Source organism: Dendrobates tinctorius, unplaced genomic scaffold (assembly GCF_039654945.1).
Source record: "Dendrobates tinctorius isolate UK_male_01 unplaced genomic scaffold, ASM3965494v1 ptg000377l, whole genome shotgun sequence".
NCBI classification, from domain to species: Eukaryota; Metazoa; Chordata; class Amphibia; order Anura; family Dendrobatidae; genus Dendrobates; species Dendrobates tinctorius.
This window is the reverse complement of record NW_027362043.1, coordinates 1,948,554-1,970,964: the sequence shown is the minus strand read 5'-3', so window position 1 is coordinate 1,970,964 and position 22,411 is coordinate 1,948,554. Positions and strand designations below refer to the sequence as shown.

Sequence of the window (22,411 nt, the reverse complement as noted above, 5' to 3'; positions counted from 1 at the left end):
GCGGTAGCTTTATTATTCGGGTGAGTACGATTACAGTTATATTCCATATTTTTATAGTTTTTTCATGTTTTGCTGCTTTTACATAATAAAAACTATTTTATAGAGAAAATAATTATTTTTGCATCGCTTTATTCTGAGAGCTATAATTTTTTATTTTTCCGCTGTTGAAGCTGTATGGTGGCTTGTGTTTTGCAGGACAAGATGACATTTTCTTTGCTACTATTTTTATCTCAATTTGTCTTTTTGATCATGTTTTATTCTACTTTGTGTTCGGAGGCATGATGAAAAAGCAAAGGGTTTTTTGTTATTGTGTGCACAGAAGGAGTTAACTAGTGTGACAGTTTTATAGGTCAGGTCGTTCTGGATGCGATGATACCAAGTATGTGCACTTTTTTAGTTTTTACATAAATATACATATTATTTGGTTAAATATTTCTTTTTTTTATTTTGTGATTTTTTAATAGTTTTAAAATATTCTTTTTACTTTTTTTACTTTTCTACTTAATCTTACATAGGTCTTCAATTTTTATTTCTCTGATCACTGGTCTTATGCAATGCAATACACATGTTTTGCATTGTATGAGACCTGACAGTTCTACACAAGCCACCGTAGCTGGCTGACCTGGAAGAAACCACATGACTTCCGACTGCCATGTCAACGTGGAATCCCCCATGATGTGATCAGAGCTCATCACGGGGGGGAGGCGTCGGAGATTTGGTCTTCCTCTGCTATCTTCTAAATGCTGTGATTGCGGCATCAAGAAGATAGCAAAGGGTTAACATCATTGGAACCTGATCCAATCAAGTCCTGATGATGTCACCTGTCAGAGCTACCATTCTGCACAGGAATCGCAGCACTTGCAGAACCCTGGGGGTCCTGTATGCAGTCTGGAAATGGTTAAACTCCTACTTACACCTAAATATTATCAGCATAAAATATTTTTCAGCACAAATATCACCTTGTTTCAGGACAAGTATTGGCAGAAACAATTTAGATTCTCAAATGTGGACTCATGGACAGAGCAGAAAGATGAGCACAAAATTCTTAGATACTGAAAGGTCTCCTGATTTCTTGAGCACGGTAATAGAATTAACAAGTTAGATTTTCACATGTGGACTCCTGTCTCAAGCACAATATTAGCAGCACAAAAGAATTATATGCTGAAATGTGCCCTGGTGTCACACATACTGAGCAAAAACAATTGATCTGCTGGAAGGTCGATTTCACAGCCACACAGGATTTGATGTAACTGAACTAGCTGACTGACAATCAACTGCCAAAATAACTTTCTGACTATCCAATAGCAGCACCAGGAGCGGCCTCTCTGCACTGCTACACTGACAAAATAGTGCCAAAACAACATGTCCATTCTTTATATGGAGAGAAACAGGTGACTTCGGCAGCCAATGACACAAGCCCTTGTGTCTGGACATTGTGGATGGTTTCTGCTCATTGATTTGCTACCGGAATCAACATACATAAAGTTAAGGGGAAAAAAAAAGAGTGTGCCGCTCCTCTAACCTCTCCACACCCTCTCCCCTTATCAAACACGTCCCCTCCGCTCATCATACAGCACCACCATCCTAGCCAAATCGTAGCGAATGCATTAGTGAAAACAATGATTTACCAACTTGTGATCTAACTTTGCTGACTTTGAGTAAAAATGCTTGTGAAACCGAACACAAATCAGAATGTGCTACGTTTGTGCCGAATTTGAAATTGGAAAACGTTTTCCGAACAAGTTCGCTCATCTCTAGACAAGAAGATCTGACCAGTTTATATAGGAAGAGGTAATGACCAAATCAGAGGCAGCTGAAATGGAGCTGCATGTCTCTTACCAGAATAGAAAGAGCCGTTAACCTCTTCAGCACCAGAAGAAACTAGATCCATTTAATAGGGGAAACAAATCACACCATCTCTAAAGACCTGCGATTCATTTACGACGTGACCATCTAATTTCAAGTCTTCCATGGAAACGTAACACCCTCATGACACATACTTTGGATGATGGATTGAGCGGGACTATTTTTTCTAACGTAACCCTGCTTTACTCTTCTCCACCACTTTATTCCTCACGTGTCTGGTCTGTTCCTTGGTTTTAATGATGTTGTTTGATCCGTAATGTTCTCAAAGAAACATTGGAGGCCTTTACAGAACAACTGTAGTTATAGCGAGAATAGATTACACACAGGTGAACTCAGTTTAATAATTTTGTGACTTCTGGAGGCAATTGCTCACTCCCTCATTTTGAGGTATCAGACTGCAAAGGGCTGAATACAAATGCACGTCAGATTTTCAGATTTATATTTTTTAAATATTTAGAAAACCATGTATCATTTCCGTTACACTTTACAAATGCTTGCTACATTTTGTTGATATATCACATAAAATCCCAATAAAAATGTGTTTAACTTTGTGGCACAAGATTAAAAAATGTGGAAACGTTCACTGGGTTTGAATACTTTTTCAAGACACTGCACATACAAAAACTCCCAAACTCAAAATTACAAAAAATAAAAAATAACAACTAAAATAAAAAATGTGTATTTCATCAATATTTTATGTGCTATAATAAGGGATTGTATGTTATAAATATCAGTTTAATTATAAACTTAAATGTTTATTGAAGTTCATGGTGCCATATATTCAGTAGAAACTGTGTCTGTTGCAGAACTTGTAGAAACTATTACGTCTTAATATTTGACCAAGATCTAACAGACGCTGAGTGAAAAGAAACAGTGCTGCCATAGGCAACATAGATGCAATAGTAGATAGATGCTATTGAATAAGAATTCATCTTGTACAGCCGATGCTGTTGCTTGAGGTATTATTCACAACTAATAGCAGAACACCATGAGATATACAAATGATAGCTAGACAAATGCAAAAGTTTTCTTCATATGCCATTCTAAAACTTATACCTTTCTCAGGAAGATGCAGACGATGACTTAGTGGGAGATCAGTGTGATACCAATCAAGATCGGTAAGGAAAAAAGAAATCAACCTAATTATATCTTTATGTCTTATTACTTAATTACTATACATAAAAGTTTTATCCAGTATTCTTCTGTTTCTTATCCAAGTTTTAGGATATGTTTACAATATCAGATTGGTCCTAGTCCGACACCCAGCACCCCCGCCGATAAGTTGTTTGCAATCGGCATGTCTATATGCAAACTGACATCTTTTGTGCACGTACCTGGATATGCACTTATCTTTCTGTGTTTTTGTTTGTATTTCTTTCTGATACCATACCCATGAACACACTGCTCTCATGCACAGCTCAGTCTTTCTTCAACCTTTTTCGATCTCACTTTGTCACACTTTTTGGATTTACTTCTTATCACACAGACTGTATGCAAGTAACAAATACAGGAGCGGATATTAGTGCTTAAAAGGTATCTGTTAGCAGGTTTTAGCAGCCTTATCTGAGAGCAGCATGATATACGCAAAGAGACCTTGAATCTAAAGTTGTAACACTTAGCTTACTGGATGCAGCAGTAGATTTAACAAGAAGCTGAGCTGAGAAAGCTAACACCGCCCACACCAGCTCTCTGTGTACATTATAAACCTACAACGATCACAAAGGAACAATGCAATCCAAATATATTAAAAATAACAACTTATTTGTAAATATATTAAGAGAGATTAATGATATACAATATAGTAAAACTATAAAACCATTATAACTGTATTGTGAGACATAGATTCAGAAACAACATAGCATGGCCACAGATCCTAACAAACATATATAAATATTATGTATACATAGAATTAGTACCCAAAGTATCTAAGAATCAGTTGGTTCAATGCTACTAGATCCACATTGGAAAAAGATGACCATATAGCCTATAGAAAATAATAAATTCACTCGCAAATACAGGCAACAAGAATCCCATAAATATAAGGTGATAAGAAGACAAGGGACAACCCAGCTCCAACACCATACACACAAGCTCAAGAGCTAATATTAACGACAGGAGAAGCAGAAGAGCACGCAGTCAATTTTATATAAAAATATACAAAATTTTATTATTAAATAACAATAGTCCAAGACAAGTAACAAAGAAGTGCTCATGAATAAGTGAGAACAATACGCCCCATGGAACAACCCCTCACATTCCCTAAGATGGAAAACCCGGTAAGCAACACACATGGAAAAAATATCCTGTCTCATATCATGATGCCATGTCAGCATCTAAAGGGTAAATCGCTGCAGCAGCAGTGACCAAATAGTATACAGAAACTGCCTGCTAACAATAATGGTGATAGTATGCTAAATTGTTATGATTGAGTCACCGTAGGAGGCAAAAATAGAAATGCTAGCTAAGTCCAGAAAACCAGAGAAGTTGGCAGCTATCGGATTGCAGACCCCTGAACCTATCAACACAACTAGCAGTAGCCGTGGGGGGCTCCTACGATGCCCTAGGCCCCTCGATCACAGCCGGAGGACTACATAGTCTAAAGACAGAAAGGGAAATCTAAACTGCCCCAGAGCAGACCCCAAAGCAAAAGGCAGCCCCCCACATATAATGACGGTGAAGCAAGAAGAAAGAACAAAACACAGACAGAAAGATAGACTGAGCAAAGCTGGGGCCCACGCTAGCTTAGATAGGAAAGGACAGGAAGGCTGCTGTCTGCAATCCGTGAAAAACCCTATGAAAATAAGAGCCAACAAACTGACAATAAAAAAGGCCCTGAAGACGCTAGGCTTCAAAAAAGCTATGTCAGTACTCAGGAATATTCTGAAGACAGAGCAACAGGCAAAAGGAGATTCAGCTCACCCCAGCAGGGAATGGCAGAATCCAGAAAAGCAAGGAAAACAAAACACTAATGCAAAAAGGCAAAGCAGAAATCTTAGCTTTAGATGAGCAGGAATCAGACTGGTTTCCTAGAAGTCCACAGAGAAATCACCCGCAGGCCAGAAGGGCGTCGGCAGCCTTATATCCAGTCATTAACTCCACTCAGCCAGTCATCATCATCAGCCCCAGGTGTTTGACAATCAGGCTCACTACCTTTCTTCACCAGAAGAGGGAGTTCCTCGGGCCTCAGTAGTGAAGGGGAAAATGAACTCACAACACTAAATGCTGGATAAGTCCTAAAGCTGCAGACAAATACCCATGGAGCAACTTACCAGGGAGGGGAGGGGGAGGAGGTTCAGCAGTGAGGTCTCCGACGCGCGTTTTGCGACGTCCCCCGCCACTTTATCAAGGAGGGAATTAGTTGTAGGAGTCCCAATAGGTCCTTCAAATAGCCCTTGAACCCGGTCACATGACCGGCGTCCACCTATAATAATGGCACTTGCGGCGCATGCGCCATGGCGTCTGCAGATCCTACACTAGAGTGCGGCGTCACACACACTGCGCACGCGTCGGGAGACCCGGAGCAGAGCGCACCGTGCTAACAGACGCCAGCCACAGCGTGGAGCCACAAACAACATGGTGATGCGCCCGGCCATAGATAAGCAGTGGATCATGGGAGCAGATGTATATAGCCTAAGATCGGGAGTCTATAAGAGGCCAAAGTGATATATAAATTAACCCTATGTCTCAGTGCTGTGCTGCATACAGACATAGGTAAAGGCACTACACCGCACTACATGCAATATAATAAATATGCATCAGAGACAATAAATATTAATTTATAAATAAACCACCTCAGTGAGCATATAGCAGTACAATGAATATAAATTGCGATAATAAGTACATCAAATAAGTTTATGAACCTCTCCATAAAACAAATTCATTAGAATGTACCATCAACAGAGGGGCAAGTAAACACATATATAAATATAGCATGAGTAAAGCATGATGCCAGTTGATGAATCTATAAAGGCTTCCATGGATATACTTGAGCCTTCCACTCTTCTGGTCACTGCCGACGTTGAAAGCCTCTACACCTGCATCGATCATTCGGTGGGAGTTGATGCTGTTCGCTTGTTTTTAGGGGCCTCCGGCCTGGATGGCCCTCTATGTGAGCTGGTCCTTGAGCTGGTCGACTTTATCCTGACCCACAATTTTTTTGTTTTTAAGGATCAGTTTTACCTACAGAAGCGGGGCACAGCCATGGGGGCGGCCTTTGCGCCTTCGTATGCCAACCTCTTCCTGGGTGCTTGGGAGAAGAGTTTGTTCGGCGACAGGGACCCGCTGGACGTTTCCCATGTGCTGTGTTGGTACCGCTTCATAGATGATATTTTGTTTTTGTGGGACGGCACTGTCGACCAGCTCGGAGATTTCATGAGGTCCCTGAATGATAACAATTGCAACATTCGTTTGACATATAAGTATGACGACAGGGGTGTGGATTTCTTGGACGTCCGTCTGGAGATTGACACAGATCGGCGTATCCAGACGGACGTTTTCAGGAAACCCACCTCTGTGAATTCTCTATTGCATGCATCTTCGGCCCATGATCCAGCCACGGTGAGGGCCATCCCGGTCGGACAGTTCCTTCGCATGCGATGCACCTGCTGCACCGATGATCGATTCGAGAGGCAAGCCCACGATCTAAGTAATCATTTTCTAAAGAGGGGTTATAGCCATAGGTGTGTCAAGATGTCAAGATGGGCTACAATAGAGAGAGATATACCCCGCGCAGTGGCCTCTTACAATCAACTAAGAAGAGTGGCAGACAAGATAGAGATGGACCCATACATATATTGCATGTAGTGCGGTGGCCTTTACCTATGTCTGTATGCAGCACAGCACTGAGACATAGGGTTAATTTATATATCACTTTGGCCCCTTATAGACTCCTGATCTTAGGCTATATACATCTGCTCCCATGATCCACTGCTTATCTATGGCTGTGCGCATCGCCATGTTGTTTGTGGCTCCACGCTGTGGCTGGCGTCTGTTAGCACGGTGCGCTCTGCTCCGGGTCTCCCGGCGCGTGCGCAGTGTGTGTGACGCCGCACTACAGTGTAGGACCTGCAGACGCCATGGCGCATGCGCCGCAAGAGCCATTATTATTGGTGGACGCCGGTCATGTGACCGGGTTCAAGGGCTATTTGAAGACCCTATTGGGACTCCTACAACTAATTCCCTCCTTGATAAAGCGGTGGGGGACATCGCGAAACGCGCGTCGGAGGCCACACTGCTGAACCTCCTCTCCCTGGTAAGTTGTTCTATGGGTATTTATCTGCAGCTTTAGGACTTATCCAGAATTTAGCATACTCTCACCATTATTGTTAGCAGGCAGTTTCTGTATACTATTTGGTCACTGCTGCTGCAGTGATTTACCCTTTGGATGCTGACATGGCATCATGATATGAGACAGGATATTTTTTCCATGTGTGTTGCTTACCGGATTTTCCATCTTAGGGAATGTGAGGGGTTGTTCCATGGGACGTATTGTCCACACTTATTCATGAGCACTTCCTTGTTACTTGTCTTGGACTATTGTTATTTAATAATAAAATTTTGCATATTTTTATATAAAATTGACTGCGTGCTCTTCTGCTTCTCCTGTCGTTAATACTCACAAATACAGGTAGCGCTAATAGACCATTTCTGATAATAACAGTAGACCATACATAATGATACAAAAGGTCAAAAGCATGATCTATGACCTGTGGCCCTCATAAAATGAATGTGTGGACTTCTAAATCGCACCTCGACGTGCGTTTCACGGCCACCTGCGTTTTGTCAGAAGGTTCTGACAAAACCACAGGTGGTGGTGAAACGCGTGTGTCGAGGAGCAGTTTAGCAGTCCACACATCCATTTTATGAGGCAAAAAAGGTCATAGATCATGTTTTTTACTTTTTGCATTATTATGTTTGTTAGGACATGTGGCCATGCTATGTTGTTTCTGTATCTATGTCTCACAATATGGTTATAATAATTTTATGGCTTTGTGCATATTTACTATATTGTGTATAATTAATCTCTCTTAATATATTTACAAATGAATCATTTTTAATTGGCTGGCATTGTTCCCTCGTGGTCGTTGTGTGTTTATATTTCTCATTTTCAACAGGTTCACAGTCTATTTTTTGTGAGGAATTATTTTGGTTTCATCTCTATGTACATTTTCTACTGACAATGAGCTGCTTATCACAAGAGGGGTGGAAATCCAACCAGTGATCCCCGCCAGCTAGTCACAGCAATGATTATGTCCTAGTGATAAAACCTTCACTATAATTAAACAACAGAGCACACTCTGAAACGCTGCTAAATTGTGTTTTAACCCCTACCTCATGCTGTTCTCAAATTACAATGCAAAAACCTACTGAGAGATTCTCTTTAATCCATCATTTTCTCGTGAATGATGAGCCACTTGGTTTTTTTTGTAATTCAGCTGTACCTTGTTTGAGGCAATTGAGATTAAATATTTAAGCATATTGGTTATTGTATATTATTTTGACATTTTGTACATAAAAATTACTATTTATTCATTTTTACTGACTACCTGTTACATACAGTCATACGTTAAAGTTTGGGCACCCCTAAGAATGTTAACCTTTTTTCTTTATAACAATTTTGTTTTTTGCAACAGCTATTTCAGTTTCATATATCTAATAACTGATGGACTCAGTTATATTTCTGGATTCAAATGAGGTTTATTGTACTAACAGAAAATGTGCAATCTGCATTTTAACAAAATTTGACCGGTGCAAAAGTATCGGCACCTCAACATAAAAGTGACATTAATATTTCGTAGATCCTCCTTTTGCAAAAATAACAGCCTCTAGTCACTTCCTGTAGCTATTAATGAGTTCCTGGATCCTGGATGAAGGTATTTGTGACCATTCCTGTTTACAAAACAATTCTAGTTCAGTTAAGTTTGATGGTCGCCGAGCATGGACAGCCCGCTTCAAATCATCCCACAGATGTTCAATGATATTCAGGTCTGGGGACTGGGATGGCCATTCCAGAACATTGTAATTGTTCCTCTGCATGAATGCCTGAGTAGATTTGGAGCGGTGTTTTGGATCATTGTCTTGCTGAAATATCCATCCCCTGCGTAACTTCAACTTTGTCACTGATTCTTGCACATTATTGTCAAGAATCTGCTGATACTGAGTTGAATCCATGCGACCCTCAACTTTAACAAGATTCCCGGTGCCGGCACTGGCCACACAGCCCCAAAGCATGATGGAACCTCCACCAAATTTTACTGTGGGTAGCAAGTGTTTTTCTTGGAATGCTGTGTTTTTTTAGCCTCCATGCATAATGCCTTTATGTATGACCAAACAACTCAATCTTTGTTTCATCAGTCCACAGGACCTTCTTCCAAAATGTAACTGGCTTGTCCAAATGTGCTTTTGCATACCTCAGGCGACTCTGTTTGTGGCATGCTTGCAGAAACGGCTTCTTTCGCATCACTCTCCCATACAGCTTCTCCTTGTGCAAAGTGCGCTGTATTGTTGACCGATGCACAGTGACACCATCTGCAGCAAGATGATGCTGCAGGTCTTTGTAGGTGGTCTGTGGATTGTCCTTGACTGTTCTCACCATTCTTCTTCTCTGCCTTTCTGATGTTTTTCTTGGCCTGCCACTTCTGGGCTTAACAAGAACTGTACCTGTGTTCTTCCATTTCCTTACTATGTTCCTCACAGTGGAAACTGACAGGTTAAATCTCTGAGACAACTTTTTGTATCCTTCCCCTGAAAAGCTATGTTGAATAATCTTTGTTTTCAGATCATTTGAGAGTTGTTTTGAGGAGCCCATGATGCCACTCTTCATAGGAGAATCAAATAGGAGAACTACTTGCAAGTGGCCACCTTAAATACCTTTTCTCATGATTTGATACACCTGGCTATGAAGTTCAAAGCTCAATGAGGTTACAAAACCAATTTAGTGCTTCAGGAAGTCAGTAAAACGTAGTTAGGAGTGTTCAAATCAAGAAAATGATAAGGGTGCCCATACTTTTGCACCGGTCAAATTTTGTTAAAATGCAGATTGCACATTTTCTGTTAGTACAATAAACCTCATTTGAATCCAGAAATATAACTGAGTCCATCAGTTATTAGATATATGAAACGGAAATACCTGTTGCAAAAACCAAAATTGTTATAAAGAAAAAAGGTTAACATTAATAGGGGTGCCCAAACTTTAACATATGACTGTATATTATTGCAGTGCATTTGTATCTCAATGCACTTTTAATCTTAAAGGGAATCTGTCAACCTTTTTTTTGGCTTGCAGCTGCCGGCATAGACATCGGGGGCTTTTCTACAGCATTCTGTAATGCTGTAGATAAGCCTCCGATGTAACCTGAAAGATAAGAAAAACACGTTATATTATACTCACCGGGGTGGGTGGTCCGGTCCGGTGGGCGTTGCGATCCGGTCCGACGCCTCCCTTCTTCATGCGATGGCGTCCTCTTCTCCCATCCTGTAATGGCTGCGGCGCAAGCACACTGCTCTCCCCTGTTGAGGGCAGAGCAGAATCCTGCAGTGCGCAGGCGCCGGACCTCTCCAGATGGATGCGCACTGCAGGACTCTGCTCTGCCCTCAACAGGGCAGAGCAATGCGCTTGCGCCGTAGCCATTACAGGACTGGAGAAGAGGAAGTCATCACATGAAGAAGGGAGGCGTCGGACCGGACCGCAACGCCCACCAGACCGGACCGCCCACCCCGGTGAGTATAATATAACGTGTTTTTCTTATCTTTCAGGTTACATCGGAGGCTTATCTACAGCATTACAGAATGCTGTAGATAAGCCCCAGATGTCTATGCCGGCAGCTGCAAGACGAAAAAAAGGGTGACAGATTCCCTTTAAAGGGAACCTGTCAGCAGGATTGTACTGATTCACCTACAGACAGTGGCAGGTTGGTGCCGTTATACTCATTAAAATGATACCTAGGTTGATGAAATCCGTCTTGTGGTTGTTGTTTAATCTTTATTTTCAGTTTCGAGTTAATGATATGCTTGTGCTTTGGGGCAGTCTGTGGGGGATCTTCATGTGGTGCTCTGATTAGGTATTAATCAGTAAGGCTTCTGACAGCTGCAGCATGATCACATCCATAATGTGCATTTAATTATTCTTTTTCATGGTATCCATAAATTCATTATAAAAATGGCTGCGGCCTGCGATCCAATAGCTGCTACTGCGCAAGCGCCATCTTGGAAGGGGAAAATTTTTTTTCTTTAGTTGCTGCTAAAGAAAAAAAATTGTCTCCACTAAGATGGCGCTGGCGCCTGCGCAGTAGCATCTATTGGCAATCCGATAGAAGCTACTGCGCAGGAGTCGGCGCCATCTAGGAATGGGCAAATTATTTTCTCTAGCAAGATTGCGCTGCTGATGCTTGCCAGTAGCAGCTATCGTATTGCCAATAGTTGCTATTGCGCAAACACGGCTGTGCCATCTTCAAACTGATTTTATTTATTATTATGGTGCCAACCTGATACTGTCTGTAGGTTACTCAGCACAATCCTGCTGACAAGTTCCCTTTAATTGTGTAACATCCTGGCATGATTATGCCAATTTGATACTATACAAGGTCTCATTCACACTTCCATGTTTAATCCCTTCACCACGAAGCCTGTTTTCACTTCCTGACCGGGCCAAATTTTACAAGTTTAACCAGTGCCACTTTAGCAGTAATAACTTTGGAACACTTCAACATATCCCAGTGATTATGAGACTGTATTTTCATGACAGATTGTACTTCATGTCAGTGGTAAATTTTGGTCAATATGATTTGCGTTTATTTTTGAATATATAAAAATTAACAAAATTTGCATCAGTATAATTTTTTAAGCAATTTTTTTTCGCTTTATAAGACGCACCTGATTATAAGACGCACCCCCAAATTTGGTGAAGAAAAAGAGAAAAAATATATTTTTTTTTATGTTAAATGGTGGCATCCTTGTAGAGTCGGAAAGGGTAGCAGTAGTCAGGATACGCCAGAATTGGAGGGGAAGTTAGTAAGCTTTTCAGCATCTGAAAGCAGTTTCTTGTCGTTCAGACCAATCAATTGGAAGTCTTCTGTCGTAGTGTTCTCTAGGGCAACCTCGTAACAGTTCTGTAAGGGGTTCTGCTATTTGCACAAAATGAGGGATGAAGCGGCAGTAGTAGCCTGCAAACCCTAGGAAACTCTTGACTTCTTTCACAGTTCTTGGAGTATCCCTGTCATTCACAGCTGATATTTTGTCAGGATCAGGCTGGATACCTTCGGCACTTACAACATGACCCAGGTATTTGACTTTAGGCTTGAGCAGATGGCACTTTGATGGTTTTAGCTTCAGGCCATATTCAATGAGTACCTAGAAAACTTCTGCAAGATGGCATAAGTGTTATTCATAAGTACGGGAATACACAATCACATCATCGAAATATAACAGAACACTTTGGAAGTTGAGGTGACCAAGACATCTCTCCATGAGTCGCTGAAATGTAGCAGGGGCAGTGCATAACCCAAATGGCATACCATCGAACTCATAGAGTCCCATCGGGGTGGTGAAGGGTATCTTCTCTCTATCTTCAGGAGCCATGGGTACCTGCCAATAGCCACTGGTCAAGTCAAGAGTGGAGAAATATGCAGCTGAGCCAAGAGCTGTGATGGATTCTTCAATCCTTGGAAGAGGATAGGCGTCTTTGTGCGTAACGTTGTTCAGCTTTCTGTAGTCGACACAAAACCTGATGTTACCATCCTTCTGTGGTATTTGCAGGTACGCAGGATGCAGTGACGAGTCGCGAGACAATTTGGTGCTTTCTAAAATAACGTTTATAAGAGTGGAGGGAACTTTCCTCAGTCACGGCCTGATCACAAAAAGGTGTAACACGTGTTGCCCTCGCAGGGTCTCTAGACAAGCAAACACAAATGAGAAGAACACGACTACTTCCGGCAATAGTCGGTCACTATAGGGCCGCAGTTTGGCCGACTACGGGTCCTTAATTGAAAAATTAACTTAGCTGCTGTCCAGACGTCCCTCGCCATTCAGGTTGGTGGTCTTTCGGCGTAGTAGTTGCTGGGCCCAGTTGCTGAGGCGTTGACGAAGTCTTTGCACCCTCCATCATGCTGGTGACACTGGAGCCCCACAGGCCCCGGCGGAGTCCTTGGACGGGTGGGCCACAGCCCCCAGACTGGGGCAAGAGGCAGTGATGTGTGGTGGCAGATGACAGGCCACATGCGCAGCTAACGGCTGCGACGGGGAGTCCACGGTCAGCAGAGGCCCAGCCCCGGCTGCGGACCGGAGAGAGACGGTGGTGGCCGCCGCTGACGGCACAGTACTTGCCGCCGCCACGGGCGAGAGCGGGGCGGCTGCGGGTGGCAGGGAACAGGCCACAGCCGCGGGCTGAGGTGAGGCAGCTGCGGGCGACCGCGGGTAGGCTGCAGCCGCGGGCTGAGAGGAGGCAGAAGTGGCCGCGGGTTGAACTGGGGCCGCAGTGGCCGCGGGCTGGAGCAGGGCAGCAAGTCTCGGACGATCGCCTTGGCACCATCCCTCTGGAGTCCTTGGTGAGTGTCCTCTCTCACACTGGTGAGTCGCTCTAGCTTCCCGTCGCTCCCACGTTCTCCTGCAGTCTCTGTCCCGGTCTGCTGACTCATCGTCCGGGGTATTCCCCGCCTCCTTTATACTGGTCCCTCCCCCAGCCCATCTGTCTGTCAGAACGGTCCGTCCCCGAATTCTGTCCCCCAGGGACAGTTTCCCCTGGAACCCAGATGGCGGCTCCTTTGGTTCCGGCCCAGACACTCAGCGGGGGGGCATTCCTCCCACACTCCCCTGCCCTGTATGCTCGCTAGTCCTCGGCGAGGGTTTTTGTTGACATGGGTTAGTCTTTTGAGACGATAGTCCTTGTCACCATACGAACTGGTCCTGTTCGTAACGTTCAGGGGGTTTGCCAGCTGTTGACTGCTCGGAGCATCGAAGCTCAGGTGTAGTGGAGTCTTCTGGGGTGGTGGAGGGTGGTCGACTAGTTGGTTCTGGTGGGATTTCCGGGTCTATTGTAGTTTCACTACTGGGGCGCCCCACAGATGTGACGGGGAAGTCTTCTTCGTCATCCAGGTCCCAGACCGTGGGCAGGGGTCGGGGACCTGGGGGGTCGGTTCGGGCCGCGGGGGATCAGTAGACGTACATGGTCGCAACATGTTATGGTGCACAACCCGAGTGAGAGGCGCGTTGTTTCCTTCAGATTGTATTTAGTACACAGTCCCGTCAGGGCTTATTCGGCGCAACACTCGGTATGGGTTCACCTCCCACTGGGGTTCTAACTTGTTTTGGGGACGTTGATCAAGTAGGAGTACCCGATCCCCAGCCTGAAAGTCAATGGGTGGGGGCAGTACTCCCCCTTGGTGTTCTAGATCCTGGAGTTTCGTATGGACGATACGGTGGAGGGTCTGTAGCCGTTGCCGGTGGTTTCGGACCCATGAGGATACCCCGGTCCAGGGTTGTGGTTCTTCCGGGTTCAATACCACTTCTGTAATTCCTTTGCCATCCCGTCCGAACAGCAATGAATAGGGGGTGTAACCAGTCACTCGATGCACCAGATTGTTATATACCCACACCAGCTCTGGGACATATTCAGGCCAGCGGGCCTTGCGGTCGCTCTCCAGGGTGCGCAGCATTTGGATTAGCGTACGATTGAATCGCTCGAAGGCTCCGTTTCCCTGCGGGTGGTATGGCGTAGTCCGCGATTTATCGATACCGTAAAGATGGTGTAGCTCTTCCATGACTTTTCCAAGGAAGTACGCTCCTTGGTCCGAATGTATTCGTTGTGGACACCCATACACTTGAATAAAGTTCTTACAAATCACATAAGTGGCCGACTCCGCTGTTTGGTCTCGGGTGGGGGTGACAACGGCGAACTTGGTGAAATGGTCCACCATAACGAGACAATGTTCAAACCCCTGATAGGCAGGACCTATGGTCAGGTAATCCACCATAAGAAGCTCCAAAGGGGCGGATGTTACAATCGTTTGCACCAGGGCTTGCTGCGCAGGGGGTTTAGCGAGCTTGCACGGGCGGCAGGTTCGACAAACTTCTTCTACGGCAGCGTGCAAGAGTGGGTGGTACACTATCTGCTGCAACCTTTGTAAAGTCTTCTGAGCACCAAAGTGACCCCCCTTTTCATGGGCTTCCCGGGCCAGTTGTTGAAATGGGCCCCGGGCACGATCACCTGCCATGTCGTAGCTGACGTGGTTCGTGACATGGTCTTTCGATATAAAAGTCCCTTTTTGATGGCTAGTTTCTCCCACTGGCGCAGCATCAGCAACATATCTTGGGTCAAAGTCTGCCTCTGCGAGCCCGTGGGCAATTTAACGGTGGCCACCCATCGGCGCAGGAGTCCAATTTCTGTATCTTCCTGTTGCTGCTGGATCCAGTTGTCATGGGGCTGTCCCAGCATCCCTCCTAGGAGTCCCGGATGAGGCACTTCTTGCGTGTTGACTGTAAGCGCGGCGGTGGTGAGGGCGAACGGCGTCTCATCTGCTTCTAATTCATCATCTCGGTTTCTCCCTGGGGTGGTGTGTCAGATTCTGGAAAGCGCGTCGGCGTGCACGTTTTTAGCTCCCCGTTTGTAGATGATCTTATAATTAAATTTGGCCATCCAAGCCACCCACCGCTGCTCGAGGGCCCCTAGTTTGGCATTCTCCAAATGGGCTAACGGGTTGTTATCGGTCCGCACTACTACTTCGGAGCCCGCCAGATACTCTGCGAATCGTTCTGTCATTGCACACACTACCTCGAGGAGCTCAAGCTTAAAGGAGCTGTAATTGTCCGGGTTGCGTTCTGAGTCGTGCAGCGACCGGCTACCATAGGCGATCACTTTCTCCCGGCCATCCTGCACCTGTGACAACACAGCTCCTAGTCCTTGGAGGCTCCCGTCGGTATGCAGGATGAAAGGTTTCGAAAAATCCACATATGCCAGTACCGGGGCGTCCGAGAGAGCAGCTTTGGGGTCTTGAAATGCATCCTCTTGCAGTTGCTGCCACTGGATCTTCCGTCCATTTGTCCCGGCGGGAGCCCCCTTCAGCAGGTCTTGCAGGGCTCGGCGTGCAAAATTCTTCACGAACCGACGGTAGTAGCCGGCCAACCCCAAGAAGGCCCACACGTCCTTTACCGTCTCGGGGGTAGGCCACCCCTGGATGGCAGCGACCTTTTCCAGGGATGGTCAAACGCCCTCTGCCGAGACGGAATGCCCCAGGTACTCGATCTGGGTGTGGAACAGGTGGCATTTCTGGGGCTTTACCTTTAACCCGTACTTCTGCAGCCGGCCGAACACCTGCCCCAACCGCTTCAGATGGTCCTCGAATGTGGCGGAATAGATAATGATATCGTCCAGGTATATCAATGTGGCTTCAAAGTTGAGGTCTCCTAGACACCGCTCCATCATCCGCTGAAAAGTTCCGGGGGCGTTGGCCAGCCCAAACGGCATCCGATTGAACTCGAACAGTCCCATGGGCAGGATGAATGCCGTCTTGGCTCTGTCTTCCTCCGACATTGGCACCTGCCAGTACCCACTGGACAGGTCAAGGGTCGAGAAGTACGTTGTGTTCCCCAGGGCGGACACAGACTCTTCTATGCGGGGCAGTGGATTTGAATCCTTGATAGTGCAGGCGTTCAACTTCTTGTAATCCACGCAAAAGCGTAGAGTGCCATCTTTCTTCCGAACCAGGACAATAGGGGCCGCCCAAGGGCTTTGGCTTTCGCGTATGACCCCCTTCCGGAGCATCTGGGCTAATGGAGTTTTCACTTCCTGATATAGCTGCGGTGGTATTTCCCGATACTGCTCCCGGATGGGGGCCGCTCCTGCCATGGAGATCCCATGCGTGATGGCTGTGGTATATCCGAAGTCGTCCTCGTGGCTGGCGAAGACACTGTAAAATTGTCCAAGGAGTGTCTTGGAGAAGCTGGGCTGGCGCTAGGCCGGAAAGTTCAGCCCGCATTCTCTCCAGAATGACTCGACCTTTTTCTTAGGCCACGGACGTGGCAGCCTGTTGGGTTCGTACCGTTACTGCCCAGGGATCTTTGGGTTGTGGGATCCGGCAGCAGCTCCTCCAACGGCCTTACTAGTTTGGCCATTTTGGCCCGGAGCTTCAGGGTGATATCCTGATCTTCCAGGTTGACACAACGTACCAAGACGGTCCCCTCCCGCACTGTGGCCAGGGAGCGGGCTACCACCTGCACCTCCACGCCCTCCAGTGGTATTGGGGCACGGATTGGCAGAGCCACCACTGTTTTCCCTGGAGGAAGCACAAGCGGGGGCCCGCCGGCGTGATGACCTTGCCCAGCGCCTCACCCTCCTGACACTCCTGGAGCACTCGCGCCTCCCGCACCAACCGCTGGAAGACCTGCCCCTGGGCCGTGCGGGAACCCCACTGACTCAGGGTCTCCTGCGTGGAATCGTTGAGGAGTAGATTGCTGAACTCCCGCAGTACATTCATGCCCAAGATGATCGGATGACGGTCGTTAGTCTCTCCTTGAGTCAGGACCCCTGCCCGGCGACCGAGGGATTTACCACACAATGTCATCTGACGCCACACCACCCCGGCGACAGGTACCGGCAGTTGGTTTGCGGCCACTAGTCATATCATGGGCCCCCACTGGGGCCTTGCCGCTTCCGGGAAATGCTGCCGGAAGTACGTTGCTGGCGTGATCGTCACCTGCAACTCTGTGTCCTCCAGGCACCGCACAGCACGACCCTCAACTTCGACTCATACTATTGGGCACTTTGCGACCAGTTCTTCGGGACTTCCACCACCCCTCGTTGTGGCTTCCGGCTCCGAGCAGCATCCCCATGCCCAGAGCCCTCTAGTTTAATGTCCGCCAGGGTGGGTATCTCCCACGCCGCGGACCCTCCCGTGCGAAGTGGCCCGGTTCTCCACACTCATAACACCGGGACAGTGAGGCTCGGCCACCCCGGGTATTGCGCGGCCCCCAGGGCCCGGAATTGTAGCCAGGTCAGCTGGCGCTGGCTCCGTTCTTTTCTTCACTTCGGCCAGCTCGCCCCGGATACTCTTCAGTTCTTGTCTCATTTCCTCAATCCATTGAGGTTCTTCGACAATGCTTACGGAGGACTCCATGCTCCAGGCCTTCCCCACAGGAGCCATCATCCCCTGCTCTTGCTCTCGCACCCGGGCCTGACTCCCCACTTCGGAAAAGGCTAGACGTGGGTTCACTCGGACCTGTTCCCGCAATGCCTGCTTGATTAGCGGGTCCCGGAGTCCAGTCACTGGCAGGTCACGCAGGGTAATGTCGATGGGCCCTACCCCTATTCCGTCCTTCCTTTCTATGGCGGTGTGTAGCTCCTGGAGGTCTCCCCCTCCCCCTGCATCCGACTGAACAACCGGGTTCTCAACTCCCCCACATCTGTTGGATCCCCCAGGATCTGTAAGACTCTGGTGAAGGTGTTACGACGCCTCGGTGGTCTCAACATTACCGACTTCTGGGCCTCCCCATCTAGCGCCATGAGGGCCACCTCAGCCTCTAAATCGGGGGTCATGGGGTGCATGAGGAAAAGGCCCCGCATACGTTCTGTCCAGCTCCACAACAGCGTATCGGAGCCAGAAAACCGGGGCAGGTTACTCAGCATAGCCCCCAGGGAGATACTGGAGCGGGGACCCCCGTCATCCGCAGCACCCGCAGCCCCACTCTGATCAGGCGCACCGCCGTCTGCGCTCGGAGATTGCATCCTGCCGACTACGCCAAATCTGGTATTTGCAGGTATGCAGGATGCAGTGACAAGTCGCGAGACAATTTGGTGATTTCTAAAATAACGTTTACAAGACTGGAGGGAGCTTTCCTCAGTCACGGCCTGATCATAAAAAGGGGTAACACGTAGGGGCTCTAGACACGCAAACACAAATGAGTAGAACACGACTACTTCCGGCAATAGCCGGTCACTATAGGGCCGCGATTTGGTCGACTAAGGGTCCTTAATTGAAAAGTCAACTTAGCTGCTGTCTAGACATCCCTCGCCGTTCGGGTTGGTGGTTTTACTACGTAGTAGTTTGCTGGGCCCAGTTGCTGAGGCGTTGACGAAGTCTTCGTGCCTTCCGGCGTGCTGGTGACACTGAAGCCCCACAGGCCCCGGCGGACTCCTTGGACAGGTGGGCCACAGCCCCCGGACTGGGACAAGCGGCAGCGATGTGTGGTGGCGGATGACAGGCCACCTGCACAGCTAACGGCTGCGACGGGGAGTCCGCGGTCAGCAGAGGCCCGGCCCCTGCCGCGGACCGTGGTGGCCGCCGATGGCACGGTACTTGCCGCGGCCACAGGCAAGAGCGGGGGCGGCTGCGGGTGGCAGGGAACAGGCCGCAGCCACGGGCTGAGGGGAGGCGGCAGCGGCCTCGGGTGACCGCGGGTAGGCCGCAGCCGCGGGCTGAGAGGAGGCGGAAGCGGCCGCGGGTTGAACTGGGGCGGCAGTGGCCGCAGGCTGGAGCAGGGCAGCAAGTCTTGGACGATCACCTTGGCGCGTCTCTCTGGAGTCCTCGGTGAGCGTCCACTCACGCACTGGTGAGTCGCTCTAGCTTCCCGTCACTCTCATGCTCTCCTGCAGTCTCTGCCCCGGTCTGCTGACTCATCGTCCGGGGAATTCCCCGCCTCCTTTATACTGGTCCCTCCCCCATCCCATCTGTCAGTCAGAATGGTCCATCCCCGAATTCTGTCCCCCGGGGACAGTTTCCCCCGAAACCCAGATTATGGCTCCTTTGGTTCCCGCCCAGACACTCGACGGGGGGGGGGCCGTTCCTCCCACACGTCTTCACCAGGACGATTGGTGAAGCCCATGGGCTTTGACTTTCTCAAATGACTTTAGAATCTTTCATCTCTTTTAACAGCGTCTTTACTTGCTGATAGTTAGCAGGACGTACTGGACGGTGTCTTTCCTTGATAGGAGGATCATCACCTGTTTGGATTCTGTGTTGTATCAGGGATGTCCTGCCAAAGTCAAGTGGGTGCTGGATGAAAGCTTGGCTATGTCATTTAGCAACTTTGGTGACACCCTGGATGTGTTCGATGGGAGTGTTAGCATCCCCGACATTAAGTTCATTCCACCAGAAGGTAGTGGGTGTATTAGAGCCTTTGGGAGCGGCTTTCATCGACTTTTGATGAGCAAGTGTCTCGTCATCTGGGATGTCTTCAGAATCAAGGCTTTACAGTTGAGCAACTGAATTAAACTTGTATAGCTCGATGGGTACATCACTCAGGTTGATTAGCCATACTGGTACTCTACTGTTTGAGACAGTGACGATACTTCTGGCAGCTTTTACCAGGAGCTGTCCTTCAATTGGGATGGAGTCGAGAAGTGCTTCATAGTCTTCGTTGTTAATTCCTGGTGGGGACCAGACTAAAGTCTCGCTGTTGGCCAACAAGGCAACTGGTTATGCATCGGTGATACGCACACGGCAGATCACACCTTTACAGTTGGCAAACTTCTGTTGGGCGCGGAGCACTTTGATGGTCCGTTGAACAGCTTTCCTGTAAGGGGGAGAAGCAGAAGGGAGAGAAGCATGCAAGGCAACGAGCAATTCAGGAAACACATGACGCATAACATTCATTCCTAGCACTACTGCTGTTGTATCTCCCTTAGCCTCACTAACAATTACACCTTGACCTAGTAACTTACGATCCCCAATTTGGATGATGGGTTCCCAGTAGCCTAGCTGTGGAACAGATTGACCATTACTTGCAATCACACGAAAAACATTGCTTTGCCCACTGGATTCAGAATATCATAGTCTCAATTCTTCTCAAAAGTTCGGCAGTCAATGGTGGAAACTTGTGAACCAGTGTCTAACAAAGCTTCCAAGGGTACACCATCAATCCATATGGCTATATACGGACATTTGGAGACAAACCGGGAGACCCATTGTGACGGTCCCTCTGGGCCTTTGGATTCAGCTCCCGAGGGGCGGCCCTCGGCCTCAGGGGTGACCCATTTAACTTATAGCATAGATACTTATAGTGCCCAGGATGCTCACAATAAGTACAGTAGACACAATCTCCAGATGGAAGCCCTCCAGCACCTGGGCGACTAGAACGTGGTTTTGGGGACACTGCCTGACTTACGGATGACTCGCGTGGTGCAGGGAATTGGCTTTTTAGTTCATTTAAGGCTTGGCATACAGAGTCAAGGACTTGGATAAGAACATCTGTGGTAATAGGAGTATGACCGAGAGTAGGAGCTGGCACATACAGTGTGGCCTGCATAAATAGAGCAGGTGAAGGTGGAGATACAGTGGATATTCCGGCAGCCAGGTCTAGAGAACAAGTAGCAGGAGCATAGCTGGGACAAGGTGAGTCATTACCCACTACCCGCAAGGCTAGAGCTTTAAAGTCTAAGAAAGTCATGCTGGTGTGTTATGCTACTAGCATGCGGAGTTGACTTTGTACGAGTCTGGAATCCACACCTTCTATGAATCTGTCAATGATTATCTTTTCTGTAACAGCAGGATCTAGTTTGTCTATTTGCTGTAAAGCCCTGTATGCAGACTGAAGGGCTAATGCGTAGTCCCGGAGGGTCTCACCTGGTTCCTGACGTCGGATGTAAAATTTTAGACGAACCTCGGTAGGCGACTGGCACTCAAATTCTTTTCTCAGGCGGGTGAGGGTCTGTTCTACGCTGGTCTTTTCAGTAGATGGCCTGGAATGGACTTCTTCAGCCGCTGGACCTTCAAGCTGGCCCAGGAGAAGTTGTACCCGCTGATGGGGAGAAAGTGAGAAGAGTACAAGAGAGTACATTAGATTTTCTTTGAACCCAGCAAGTGTATGGGGATTTCCTCTGTAGATTGGGAGACTAGAGGTTCCTAAGAAGAATGGCATGCCAGTGGCCATGGGAGGGGCTGGAACCGGGTTGTCGGCATTAGCCAGTGAAAATGGAACACTAGCTGATGACGATGATGGTGTAGAGTTAGTGGACCCTGCCTGGTCATTATGAAGAGGGTCAGACATTTTGGTGTTAATAACGGTACAGTCTCTTTAAGAACAAGGACGATACTGTAACTTGAAGAAATGCACAATTATACAGCAACACAGTTTGTGAAATGGAAGGCTTCCCCTCTTGAATATAGCACTGCTAGAAACGAGAATTTGCACTTATCTGTATAACTTGAGAGGCAGGAGAGGAGAGAAGCTGTTGCAGAAGTAGGTCACAGTGTGTGCAAAACAGGTAGGCACCATCCAGCCGAAGAAACAAAAGGATCACAGTTCTTGGCTTCATGCACAAATACAAGCAGCAGCAGCAAGACAGTTTTTAGCAGTATTCACTAGCAAGATAGAGGTTAATGAGCAGTGCTGGGACTTGTAGTGCAGTAACAGTAAACAGGCACAGAGGAATAAATCCTGTTCTTGACGCCATTTTTTCAGCCTTGTAATGACCAGGCCGAACGTTCCCTGCTATCCACCCCCACACGGTGTCCACAGCCGAAGGAATTATGACACACACCGGAGGGATAACAGTTGCTTTTACTTCAGCAGGAATGGGAATTATAACTTGGAACAAATAAGGAGCAGTCTCTCATGGGTA

General features: G+C 47.4%; 1 protein-coding gene across 1 annotated transcript in view; it reads left to right on the top strand.

The window, feature by feature from the left end:
- The window catches only part of LOC141075888 (cartilage oligomeric matrix protein-like), a 579,419-nt gene that overhangs the window by 335,258 nt on the left and 221,750 nt on the right, over positions 1-22,411 (top strand). The window contains exon 12 of the mRNA XM_073563079.1: positions 2,932-2,984. Within this exon, the coding sequence (XP_073419180.1) occupies positions 2,932-2,984 (53 nt within the window). The remainder of the gene's footprint in view (positions 1-2,931; positions 2,985-22,411) is intronic.